The 14,101-nt window shown below is 42.2% G+C and overlaps 1 protein-coding gene across 1 annotated transcript in view; it reads left to right on the top strand.

Annotated features, from left to right (window-relative positions):
• Positions 1-14,101, top strand: part of LOC147749048 (cysteine sulfinic acid decarboxylase-like) — a 289,794-nt gene that overhangs the window by 161,136 nt on the left and 114,557 nt on the right. Inside the window, exons 8-11 of the mRNA XM_086965583.1 lie at positions 2,234-2,288; positions 2,656-2,772; positions 3,890-3,954; positions 4,039-4,120. Coding sequence (XP_086821709.1) covers positions 2,234-2,288; positions 2,656-2,772; positions 3,890-3,954; positions 4,039-4,120 — 319 coding nt within the window. The remainder of the gene's footprint in view (positions 1-2,233; positions 2,289-2,655; positions 2,773-3,889; positions 3,955-4,038; positions 4,121-14,101) is intronic.

The raw sequence follows: 14,101 nt of genomic DNA, 5'->3' as shown, positions 1-14,101 counted from the left end.
CGATTAAATTCGATTTTTTGTGAAACTAGATACATTAAGGAGAGTAAACCTAACCGAAACCTCTACCTTCCCCTATTCTTTGGTTACAATCTATTTGTATATCAGACTAGCAGGTCTATTGTATTCAGGCGTTCTTACCTTATGGTGGAACACTTCACTCGTTAAACAATTGTTCACTGCCCGTAACTGCGGGTATATTGTTCACCTAGTTACAAATAAGAATCCTCTGAACTTGTATTGATTTACAGTGCCTGCCAGAGTACAAACCTCATCTGACACAATTTGGGTGTGTTGTATTCTGTTTTCTGTTGCAAAGTTCGGGTGAAAACTCGAATAAGTAAACCTCTTTTGTGAACTATTTTTGTAGCCAGTTGCCTTCTTGACTGCATGATAGCAATATCTCAAATAGAAACCGAATTTTCATGATTTAATCCCAAGGGTTGATCTATTCAACATTGAGGTAACAAATAACAACTTTCATCTCTTCTCGGACTTTTTTCAATCTATCCTGCTAGAGCTCATCTTTCAGTTTAGTTCTCTGTGGGGGCAACCCAGGCTCTAGAGCAGTGGGTCCCAAACCTTTTCAACCCGCGGCTCCCTAGACCCATTGGCCATTGCCCGTGACTCCCCGCTGTTACTTTTTTGGGAGGGCGGGGGGGGGGGTGTAAGCCCGGCCTCATGAGTACTTGCATCTTTCTCCCTGAAAATAATTGGGATGAAGCAGATGAATGTATAATAATCACATACGCAGGGTGTATTACTAAGGCGCGCCTCTAATAAAATATTCCTAGATACACTTCTTTGCCCATGCCTTTTTTACAGTACCCTCTTAAAACTTTTTTTAATCCCACTTACAGTGCTAGGTAGCACCCCTATGCATGTTGGCCCAATTGCCAAAGTGTTTCTGCGCTTGAAGAATATTTGCATGCAGTTCCATTTCTACCCAATGTCATACGTGCCAACACACCTGTCTCAGCAGGATGAATCACAATTTTTTAAACCACATACAGCTTTATTTTTGCTATCTCTTCCCTAAAATTGCCTCCAAATCAATGCAAGTAAAATAAATTCCTCTGATCTTCTTCTTTTTTTTTTTTTTTTTTTTAACGTCCCTCTTTCTTGTTTCAAATGTTGGCATTATGCCATATATGGCGGTTTACTTCACTGTGTTCAAGAAGAGAGCCAGCCTGTCTGGAAGTAATGGTAATGGAAGTGTGTGTACGGAAAGAAATGTGTACTGGAAGTACCTATGATTCAAGTACAAATGTCAATATTTAATAATACTTAGTGTTTAATAGACAGGCAACTGTACTTTCCTGATAACTTGCATTGGTGTAAAATTTATTTGGAAAAAATAAAACTATAAACAAATCTAACCAAATGAATCAGGCATCTTCTGCCTACTTTGGGAGTGTTGGAATGTGGGGATCTAGTGAAATATGGAGGTCATGTCCCTAGAGATGCCATCAATTAAGCACCTCGTTTACAGCTTTAGGCATGTCACTTACAAATCATCAACATCATATGTTTACGTCTAAGTAGTTTAACTGAAGCCAACAACCCCTTCAACGTTAAATGCATTAAAGTGCTTGGAGAGTGGCTCCCTTGGCTAGACTTGACGGCTCCCCAGGGAGCCATGGTGCACAGTTTGGGAACCACTGCTCTAGAGAGTTATATTGCCCCCTCCCCCCTCACTTGTATTTCCAGTCAGAAAAAATATAATGGTGAAAAACGGCTCACTATTGATTAATAAAATTCGGGAATTTGTGACCATACTACACTGTCTTCCATTCTAGGCCAGGCAAGTTTGTGAGCGCTACAAAACCATTGCTGCTGCCAAATGTAGTGTATCTCCTGCCCAGAGACCGGGACAGCAGGACATAGGAACTCCCGACAACCCGTGCTTATATTAAATTCCCTGGCGTATCGTTTACTTGGAGAGTCGGGAGAAGCAATACTTGTGAGTTCCAATTCAACTAGTGCATGTGATGCAATCCATACAGCATCCGCTGATGCAGCAGGCTGGGACTTCATAAATAGTGCAATCCTCCTCTCCGACAGCAATCTCTGTAGTTTTCTCTGCTAAGATAACTTGGCACTGTAGGAGGTAAGAGATGCTGCCTTAACTGCCCATTAATGGCAGCAGAAGCAGTTCCTATTATAGTGTAGGTGCGCACTGTTCTAAAACTACCAGAGACGTTTTCTAGCTGTCTTTTCTTTATTTTCATTTCAGGGGGAAAATGATTCCTGCTGAACTGGAGAAACAGATACAGGAAGCAAAATCCCAGGTAACCAGTGAGACTACTTGGTTTGGACCTACTTGTATTACAGACGAGTGTGCACTCAACATATCAAGATTATAAAAAGGGTCCAGCTTGATGTTTCAATTGAAATGCATTGGGCTCGATGAAGATTTTTGGAGGGTCACCCAGAAATATGGTCATGTGAGAGCTCTGAGATTGTATGATTCTTCTAATGTTAGACCACCACATTGAGTGAATCACACCCAGTGAGGCTAACACAGCTTTTCCCTCTGTGCATACTACTGGAATTGGAAGAACTGATGTCACTTTCTTGCTCAGTTGTGCCTCTTTGTTGAAACTTGTCTTTCCTCACCCGTGCTAGCAGACCTGAGGTCTGTTTTCTGTCTTTCAGGGTGCTGTTCCCTTTCTGGTGAGCGCCACATGTGGTACCACTGTACTGGGTGCCTTTGACCCCATCAGTGAGATTGCAGAAGTGTGCGAGAAGCATGGGATCTGGCTCCACGTTGACGTAAGTATGATTTGGGCCATGGGGAGAATGGAAAGGTGTACTCATGAGGTTCTGGGCTGCAAGGACAAAAAACATCCCTCTCCGCTGTCCTTTGTGCTAGTCATATACCACATTACTATTTGTAAGTGAGCAAAATACATATTTTAGTCACAAATGTTCTTTCTCTGAGAAGTACTTCACTATACCAAAAGCCTTCACAGGGCTGATGCCCCATGGTCCATACAAATCCGCTTTGGTAGTGTCTTGGGAACAGTTCATCTGCGTTCATTAACTTTAAGCTATTTTTTTCCCTATTTATCGTAAATCTTGAATTCCTATCAAAGAAAAATAGCCGGAGATGGTTCCCATCGAAGTGTTGAATACAGATGTAATTACTTACATGTAATTTGTAACTTAAAAATACAAGGAATTGCATTTTTAGTGAAGGCCATCCAAAAGTAGGAAAGTGATATAACGCAGAAATGTAGAGAATAACAGTGAATCTAGGTTTGGAAGGGACCTGAGGTCTCAAAAAGATGAGCATAAGCACAGCATGAGTTAAGTTATCTAAGATGGGTGCAGCCCTAAGCACCCCTTAGACTCAGTCTCATAAAATGATAGACAATACTCTTATAATACGAGCACCACACACGTTTTTAATTGTTTCTAGGCGTGGGCCATAACTTACCGGTGAAGGATGAGAAAAAACACGAGTTGCTCTTGCCAGATGTGTAGTGGGTGCATCATTAATACATTCCCTGTACTTGCTTGGTGCCTGAGGTGTTGCCACTAAAGATACTGTGCGTTGAATGTACCAGTGATCTTCTGAGATAATGAGTGAGTTGAGTACATCAGCATTATACGTTTTGGTGGGCTACCAGGCTTATATCAAGCAGTCCACCAATCACCTCCCAGAAGTTGTTGACTTTGGATAAATGTCAACATGAGCTGGTCTTGTACTTGCAACCTATAAGTGAAAAGCTCCAGTCCTCATTGCCTTCTAGAACATATGTGCTGAACGCCAACCCTAAGCACGTAACCTGGATATGTGGGATTTCAAAAATGTAAGATGAATAGGATGTAAATACCCTCCTTCTTTCTATATCTCACTTTACCCCCTTCCTCTCTCTTTCAATAGGCAGCTTGGGGTGGGAGTGCTCTACTCTCACAGCATCACAGACATCTCTTGAATGGCATTGAGAGGTAGGTGCTACTTCCGTAAGAAGCTGGGTTAGGGTGCCATCCGTGCTGAAAGCCCATCTTTACACTCTTGCTTGCTCTCTGCAGGGCAGACTCGGTGGCCTGGAATCCACACAAGATGTTGATGGCCGGCCTACAGTGCTCCGCTCTCCTGCTGAAGGACACCACGGTAAGGGTCCTAGTGAGGGGGAACATCTAAATAGGATCCAAATTCTTATGAATCTACTGTGAGCGCCATGCAACATATATTTTCTTTAACTTTTTTGCCTTCTTACTAAAGTCATTACCTTTTTCTACAAGCTAGTGAGCAGATGAAGCTCACCCTGCTTTAATGTCACTTAGCACAGTAAACTATCGATGATGCTACGCAAAGTTAGCCGTTTTAATGCACTGTCCACTTCCAATGGTCTTATGCCATAACTCAACTCTAACAACAGCCCATAAAGGCTTGTGGAATCGTGCAAAGAATGCCTTTTTTTACACTGCCAGTTACCACATTTTTGACTGCTCTTTCTGGATATCTAAGACCAGTAACTTGCTCTGGAAAGAAAAGTAAATCCAGTAGGATTAACAAAGAGCAAAATGTGTCTGGGTTTTCTTCAGTTTGTTGTGCCGCTTTTTTTGCCCACTGGTCCTACTGTAGAATATGCACTTGGATTCCATCCGCTTCTCAGCAAAGTTCCACTTTTTGAGTCTGCAGCCTCATAATTTAAATGCAGTCATAGCTTTGTTATGGAGCTATGTTACAATTAAATACTTCATCCTTAAGATTGGCTGTTTACTTACTTTAAGAGGGCTCCTGAAGATTATGGCACATTTAGTACGTGCCCCACTTTACCAGATTCATTCCACATTGTACACATCTTCAGTGGGTGTCCCTAGTTGCTCTCATATCTTATATATGCCTTTATGGCCTTTACTTTATGGTACAGGTCTTGTCACATGTTCTCCTATATGGTGTTCACTGTAGCTAATATGTAGCCAGGTATCTATTTTTATTCTGCCACCAATAAAGGAGTTACAAAGTAACTAGTTCTGGTGAGTCTACCCGCCACACTATGGTCGTAAAAACATGGAATGACACAAGAAGACATAAATAACTCAACAATGCCTGAACTTTAACCTTGTACACCACATGTAGACTCTATATCAGGGTTTCGTATGTAGGTCCAGTAGGGTCGAATCCATGATAGATATCTTCATACCTACATAAAATAACTTTACAAAATTTGATTCTAAGTAAAAGTAATTTACACAGTCTGTAGTTCTGTTCAAAATCTGGTTCTCACCTTTCTGGACCTAAGTTGGGCGCACCTGCCCTACAAAGAAAATAAATAGTATATTTCCTTTTTCAGTGATTAATATGTAAATGTGCTCACATGCCGATATGTAGTCTGAAAGAGTTTATTAATAAAAAAGTCTGTGAATCACAAGTCCAGTCAGCCAGTGGTTTCCATAGAAAGTGGTTTCCCTAGAAAGCTGGAATGGAGCACGCCTATTGTATAAAGGCAAGACGCATGTATTTAATTTCTTTTGCGGTTCTGCAAATGGGATATTTAGTACAAGTAAAAAAGGGGAGCATACAGGTGTTCGAGAACCAAGACCTTGGGAAATGAAGAAGGCGACCTGTTTGCACCAACGCCGTAAATGTTTTGTCTGAATTCGTTAATCAACACTGTTTCTTCCTATGAGCTAAAACATGAAAGAGAGGCTCAAAATATCAGAGAGGGGCACTTCTTTAGGCATTTGGAAGCAGGAGTAGAAAATATGGCAAATTACTGTTATGCCTATGAAAATTAATATCTCAGAATACCTTTCTCTTGTGCTAATTATTGCACAATCATAAAACATCTCGGTACATATTAAACGATTCACTTCCACGTCCATATTTGTTTCATAACATTCCAAAGACCTATAATTGGGCTCAGAGCTAGCATGACCATCTTTATCAGTGACCATTCTCAGTGGATAAGCCGGGGACATAGCCTTGTGTCTTGTCTGACTTGAGATGGGGGCAATTTGGAACTGGACAAGAAGGTACCTCAGCAAACAGACGACAACAATGCTGAACATATATTCAATAATTCTTATTTTCAGCTCTAAGAAAGTACTCTAAGCATCATCTAAACATCATCAAATGCAAATTAGTCACCAAGAAGTTGTAATCCTTTAACACTTTCACAAATATGATGCCTAGAGAAAGGTTTGAAATAAATGTACAACATGCAGTACCCTTGAAGGCACTAACTCTACCTTTGTCAGCCAAGACAAAATCAAGAGCTATTCTGTTTTACAAAATCCCAGTTCATTGGGCTTCCAGTAGAACAGAGATCAAACCTAGGGCAGTCAGAGTTTTGTGTCTCCTTTAGTATTTGAGCTACTTGTATTTCGCAGATAAATAGTCCTGGTCCGTAACTTGGGAACAGAATATCAAATAATCAGACAGTTTCAGAGGTGTCTCTGAGTAATCTTGTGTGCAAAGCAGGGAGGAGTGACTTGGAGTGTCTAATCCTGGGTACCATGTAAGCAGAGTAGCTGGATTCTGACTAGTCCGTGGGGAGACCAGCATAGTTCCAGGTTGATCAGCTGCGCCACCCCAAGTTAAAAGGTCTCCGAGGGGAAGTAACTATGAGAGTAAGATCAAAACGATTCATTAATTGCAAGAAGGGATGCATCACTCAGAATGTGCCTATGACGAGGCTGCCATTTGCATTCCTTAAAGCTAGTCAATAAACCATATTAGCAAGGGGTCCAAATCGTTGATCAAGTAGGATGCTTGTTTGGATGCAGAGGAAAAAGTAGTGGTATTGTCACATTCCGTAATAAAATGATATGTAGCATGTAGTTCATGGCATTCTTCTTCCTTGATGGGATCAGAACCATGAGCACCTTTCCATTAGAGTCAGTGAGCAATAGTGCACATATCCAGCATGAGCAAATGTTTATGTTCTGCTTGTAGTGCTGCAAAACATATACGACGTATTGGTGTAGATGTAGTGTTTGTCCCAAAAGTAAGCAGCAGGTTGCAGGTGGATGATAGCTTAAGGTCTGACAGATACAGCCACACAATAAACCAATAGAACAGTGTTATAAATGGGGGTCTCTAGTTGACAATGGTTTGCACCTTTGTACAAGTAGGGACCTTTCTTCCTAGTCAGGGTAAGGGAGATACACTTCTAAAACAACCCCTGCTCTTCCCCTTGGTAGCTTGACACGATCAGACAGACATATCTTGGAGGCAGTGTGTAAAGCATTCTCGAACACATACAGTAATACAGTGAAAACACTACAAATGGACACCACACCAGTTTAGAAAAATAAGTAATCACTATCTAAACCAAACAAGACCAAAACAAAAATCCCAATACATTAATCAAAACATGACTTGCAAAAGGTAGAAACAATTCTGTCCTTAGCAAACTATGGATGCAACACTTACAACATAAATTACTTTGGGTGCATCACTGTCACAAACAAAAACAGCCCCAGTGAGGTGATAGGTCGGTTCCTTATGCCCAGGGAATGTGATGTGTCGGTTCCTTACTCAAGGGGAGGTGATGCGTCAGTTCTTTACTGCCACGCAGGGGAGGCGATACGTCGGTTCCTTACTTAAGGGGAGGTGATCTGTCAGTTTCATACTGTGTGGGGAGGTGATGCGTTGGTTTCTTACTGCGGCCCCAGTGTTCTTGTAGACTTGGCGCCCAAGTTTGATATGTTGCGGACCCGAGGTGAGGCGTCGCTTTGCGAGGCTTTGCATTGCCTGGCATTGGTGCTGGGAGTTGCGCGGCGAGGCTTTGGGTCGCCCGGCGGGACTCGGCGCGGCTTCGCGTCGCCTGGCGTCGGTTCCATGAAGCTTTGCATGGTTTTGAGATGCTTCGTGCTGGTCCTTGCAGAGGGCAGTTGCATAACCCACTTCTGAGGCCTTTTGACTGCAGGAGGCTCCTCAGGCAAGGGTAGGACTCACTGATGGCAGAGTCCAGCAGCACCAGGGTTGCAGGAAGTCTTTTGTGTCCCTGAGACTTCTTAACAGGAGGCAAGCCCTATTTCAAGCCCTTGGAGAGCCTCTTCAAGCTGGAGACACAGCACAAAGCAAAGTCCTTTCTCCTTTCCTTGGCAGAAACAGCCACTGTAGGCCAACCCCAGACATCAAACAGCACAGGGGCAGTATTCCTCCTCAGTTTCTCCAGCTCTTCTCCTTGGCAAAGGTTCCTCTTGATGTCCAGAAGTGATCGTTGAAGTCTTTTCTATCTCTGAGACTTCCAACAGGAGGCAAGTTCTACTTCAAGCCCTTGGAGAAAACTCTAAGAGCAGGATTATGAAAGCACATTTCAGTCCTTTCCATGCCCAAGACAGAAGCAACCACTGCAGGCCAACCCCAACAGCACACAGCACAGGGGCAGTACTGCTCCTCCAGCTTTCCCAGTTCTTCTCCCTGGCAGGTTCCTTAGGTTAGCAGTTTCCTAATTTCAGGGGTCTGGGCCCCACTTTTTATAGCTCAAATTCCTTTGTTCTCTGGAGGCAGAGAAGCTCTTTGCCCAGCCAAAACCAGTTATGTCCTCTCTGGTGCAGCTGCCTAGCAGGAGGTGGAGACCACAATGTCCCAGGAAGGCCAGGCCCATTCAGGTGTCTAAATGCAGGTAGTCTGAATGCAGCCTAGGTATATTCAACCAAGCCCAACCCTGGCTCATCCAGGAAAGGCAGGACACACAACACCCGCTCACCGGTGGCCATCTTGGAGAATCCACATCCCAATCCCCTGCCATTCAAAAGCCAGACCGTCAATCCACAAACCAGCAGAGGCACTCAGGATGGCTAGGCAAGAAAATACCCACTTTCTAAAAGTGTTATTTTCAAACAAGCATACAATATAAAAATCATCTTTACTAAAAGATGCATTTTTATATTCTAAGTTCAGGCATACTAAACCCCATCTTTCCATCTTGTCCCAATGGGAAGTTATATTTATAAGATGTTATAAATAAACTCCCATTCTGTCCTATGGGATAGATAGCATTTCAATAGTGAAAAACTAATTACACTATATTTCACTATAAGAAAGTTACACACATCAGGTTATGTCCTCCTTTTCACATACACTGCACCCTGTCCACAGGGGTACCTTGGGCCTACCTTAGGGGTGACTCACATGTAAGAAAATGGAAGGTTAGGGCCTGGCAAGTGGGTGCACTTTCCAGGTTGACACAGCAGTAACAAACTGCGCATAGACCCTGCAGTGGCAGATCTGAGTTACAGTTAAAGACTGCTCATGTGGGTGGCACAATCAGTGCTGCAGGCCCACTAGCAGCATTTGATTTACAGGCCCTGGGCACACACAGTGCACTGTACTAGGGATTTACCAGTAAATCATATATGCCAATCATGGAATCACAAATGCATAAATAGAATTTACAGGGAGAACATATGCTCTTTAGCACTGATCAGCAGTGGTAAAGTGCCCAGAGTCATAAAACCAGTAAAACCAGGTCAGAAACAGAAGGCCAAAAAGCAAAACATCTGGGAATAGACCGCTGGACAAGCCAGTCCTAACTAACAGGTTTGCAGTGAAGAAGGCTACCAGATCCACCAATGGATGAGGTAGCTGTGAAGTTTCTCACTAATACAGTTGCAGGCTACAGCTGTGGGCAGAAGGAGGAACGGCATTCTGATGATAGTGCACTTAAGATTCAACAAGCTGTGTTCCTTTGGATAGCAGCTGCACAAAGTTTTTGGGTTACATTTTTAGGAGTCCATCAGGTTCCCTGGATGTGTCAGATCAGTTGACCAGTTTCAAGGAGATGTGTGTATCCAAGCAGGAAGTCTATTACACTTCACAATATTGTTCATGGTACAGGATCTGGTATGGGCCTTTCCACCAGGTTTGGAGTGCAGATTTTCATTTGTGGATCTTTACCTGGACCAAGTCTTCAAGTTATGTAGTGTGTCGGGCTTCTGTCGAGTTGGTGAGTAAGGCAGCTCTGACCTGGAAAAAGAAGCTGCTGAGATCACAAATCCGTTATCTGCAGTACTCTATAATCACTGCATCTTTCAAGTGAAAATAAGGCAAACCTGGAGACTCTGGGGGCGTAGCAGGAAGTAGCATAGGATGAACTAAGACACTCTCCTAAGAACTAATCTTAGTTTTTTGTCTAGTTGTTACTCACACAAAGTTTATGCACAAATGTTAGATAGTTTGCTTTTCGAGTTCCCTTTGGACCAGAGGTCTCGGTTATAAACACAGTGAAAGTGCAGTTAATTTGTTAAAGCTTGACACAGCTCCTTTACTACATAGGACACAAAGGTAGTTTCCATATCACTTCTTATCTATAGAGCGATTACTAAACTTTAGATGAAGTCTCAGAGCAGTTTCTTAGCAACAGTGATAGTGTCAGCACAGGCACATGGTATGCTTCAGTCCATTCAAAGAACATGCATACTAGAACTAAAACAGCAAGATTGATGCATCTAAATGAAATGTATCTACACAAGGACAAAGGAACCTTATGAAGGTGGGTAGTCAGCAGTGGTGGGGTTTAATTATTTTCCCATACTGAAGAATATGTAAGTAGAACATGTATGTCAGTACATTGGGAAATTAAAGGAAACTAGAGTCCAAACCACTGGGTACCTGAAGCGCGAATAATGCCATTTTGACTGACCTCTGTAACATCGAGGTTTAATAGGGCTAAATTTGTGAGCAATACACTAAAAATAACCTTTCCCCCCATTGTTTGTCTCTTATGTGTCCCGCTACACTCCATCAAGGTCTCTTTTGCACTTGTATTTCAATTATATATTCTTTTCCCTGTCGAGCACATTTGTCGGACTCAGCAGGATTGTGTATGGAGGGCAGTTGGAGTTTTGCAACCTTACATTCGTAGAGAGTGATTTCAGACTTAATAGGCACAATAGCCTTTCTAGCAGCTTGATCAACAAGAGTATTACTTATAGACATTTCATCCTGTGTGCATTGATGTTTAGCACATTTGACAATAGCATTTTTGTCAAGCAACTGAAGAGCATTAGGGAGTTCCGCAGAGGTCAGGAACCCTTGCTTCCTCCAGTTGAGTATGAAATCGAGGACACCCACAAAGTGCACATCGAATCAGTGAACATTTTTATAATCTTCTCTGCAGGTAAAATAATAGAATGAGTGACGTATGCTTCATTTTCATACATCGCAGCAAAAACATGGAACGGTCGCACACAACACATCAGAACCTACTCCTTATGTCTTGAGTTCCACAAGAAGCTTAAGACCTGGCTCTTTTAATTGACCTGAGGGGACACTGACTTACACACCGGCTAAAGCGCCTGGATACTCTCATGGGTTATTAGTGCACTATACAAATAGGAATAACATAACATAAGCTGAAGATACATGCTTCATTGAATCTCAAAAACCTAGAGTATGATACAGAGCGCATAACCAGCTATCATAATTCCTTTATTATTTCTGAGACAAGACTCATCAGGATAATATACAAGATCGTAGTCTGGCAAATATGCATCTGTGAGTTTTATATGATGTTTCGTCAAATGAGTAGTTGACAGAACACAACCATAAGGATCCCCATTGAGAGATGTCGGGAAAAGGGATGGTTCAACACGCAACACCATACCAATGCTAACTCAGAAGCAGATAGCAACTATATTTCATATCTTGACAGCCTTGTCGTGGAAAGGTGCAAAGTTTTAATGTCCAACGCCTGTGCATCTTTAGTATGAGGCTCAGCAACAGTGATAAGTGAGCCTAACAAAATGTTTTTGTGAAGCTTCAACTATATGGGCAATTGTGGCCACAGTGCATTGGCATAAAGGCAGCCTTGTGTCTACAAGAGCAAGGAGAAAAAATGTGTTTCTCATTGTCAGTATAATCTTGCATTTAGATTTCCCTTTGTAAATTAAAAGTTTGCCTTAATTAGGCAACCATAATTCAGGTCCAGATGCAGTGTTTGCTTCAAAGACACACATGCTTTTTCCACCTTTGTGGAACAATGCAAAGGTTAATCTTAATACAGCTGAGTTAGAGGTTTCAAAGTGCTCATGTCTGGCTGACAGTTGCAAGACGGCCGGCCATAGGGACATGCGCACTTTGAAAAATGCACATACAGCCCATTCTCCTCCCTGCTGCTGTCATTCAGCAGTGGCCCGCCCCCGTCCTGACACCCGGTTCAGGACAGGAGGATGAAAAATAAAATGTTAATGAATTACCATTTTATTTTTCATCTCCGGGCTTTGGGGTGATTTTTAAGTGGGGCAACGCTCCTCCGCTCAAATGGTGGCGATGCCCCTGACTAAATTGTTGGTAGTGGTCTGCTGCTTCCTCCAAAAAGTTCTCGACGTATGGAAAATGTTAAATAATGAAAAGCTTGAAAAGATCCTTTGCCAGATACCCTTGATACATTGTGAGGGTTTATATTTTCACCAACAAGCCCTGTTCATAACCACCCAAATCTTACAGGAAGAAGCTTTAAGAAAGGGTCATGATCCAGCCATTTGTTGTCTTTGGGGAGTGAAGTCCACTTTATATCTTGTTCTTTTATCTTTTTGGTGGCAATCAGTTTCTCAAGATGTTTAAGAAGATGTTTGTACTTACCCAGCTTGCCCAGCAAGTGCACGAAGAGAGGCTATTCATGACCAGCCATGTGGTTTTCTACAACCCCTTCGGATTCCTCTACACTCATGGCACACCATATCTAAAGACATTAGCATTTATCTGCCTACATCCAAAGGACAGGATGTAATAATAGTTAACAGCAATGTTTTTCTAAGATGATTCACTTCTTACCTTTCTTTTCTATTCTGTTGACAACCCAAATGGCTAAATAATCTCGCCATGATATGTAAATCTACACAGCCTTCCCAATACCATAATCTCAGATAGAGGATCATAATGTATATCTAATTTTTTAGAAGTTTATGTTCAGCACTTGAAAGTTAACAAACATTATCTTCTGGGTTTCAGGATTTGACCAGCAAACAGATAAACTGAAATGGTGAACCAGTGCCTTGAGCAATATCGTTGACACTAGTACACAATACACAGAAGTATACAGAATCATAGGTCTGACTTTCTGAACCATGGCTGAATTTACTTGTTATCACACCACTCGCTCTGTTACTAAAGTTTCTCCTTTTTTCTATCTGTTCAGGGTTTCAAGTCTCAGTCACCTCCCTCTTCTCCACAAATGAGTTCCTTGGCCCAAGCAGTCTCAGAATTTTTAAAACAACTTGGAGAACAGAGTGATCTGATTTTAACTATTTAACTTTAGCCAAAACAGACATCAGAAAGATCGACACAAAGACCTGCTGCAGAATACAAAATTTCCTAGGTATCGTAAAGGAAAGTTTTGATTCTATTAAGGGCGTTGAGGTGGGGATTAAGCTTTTCTTTCTCCATTTATTTTGCTCCAGCAGCTTTCATCAAAGAAATGATAACAATAACAACTACATTTCCCATGATATAGAGGGGATATGGAAAGAGAACAATTCCAACAGAAGTGTGCGAATCCTGAGCGAGGACCTCCAACAACTGCCCTCGCGAACGCTCTACCCTCCTCTTTCTTCTTGCGACCACATCAAGCCCATCTTCGGTTAAACCTGTTTGCCAGTGTCCGAATCTAAGTTAAGAGGGATAGTTGTAAATTCGAGAAAAAGCAATCTTGTACGAACATACACAAATAACAGACCTTGGCAGAGAAAATTGATACTCCACCAAAAGGTATTGAGAAGACATTTAAACAAAAAAACGCTTTACTCACCACCAATACGTAGGTGTTATGGGAGGGTTCCACAGAAAGGGTGGGCTAATCCTCGCCTCAGCGTCCTTAATAGAATCAAAACTTTCTTTTACAATAGCTAGGACATTTTGTATTCTATGGCAGGACCGGAGGCTTCAGATTAGGCTAGTTTAAAGCTTATCCACCACTAATGAGGCCAGAGATGCCACTGTTTAAAATAAAACCTCTTGAAGGTAGAGTCAGAGGATCAGTCTACGGCATTAAGGATGTCTTCCAACTGCGCCCCCAGGGAAAAAGCCTTTGATGCCATTGCACCCCGCACTGAGTGAGCCACAAAATGGGAAATATCTATACCTGCCTCATGCATTGCCCAAAGAACCCATCTCGCAATCATAGGGGTTGAGACTGCC

Source organism: Lissotriton vulgaris, chromosome 1_1 (genome assembly GCF_964263255.1).
Source record: "Lissotriton vulgaris chromosome 1_1, aLisVul1.2, whole genome shotgun sequence".
NCBI lineage: Eukaryota > Metazoa > Chordata > Amphibia > Caudata > Salamandridae > Lissotriton > Lissotriton vulgaris.
The sequence above is the reverse complement of the archived record's forward strand: the minus strand, read 5'-3'. Positions and strand labels throughout refer to the sequence as shown.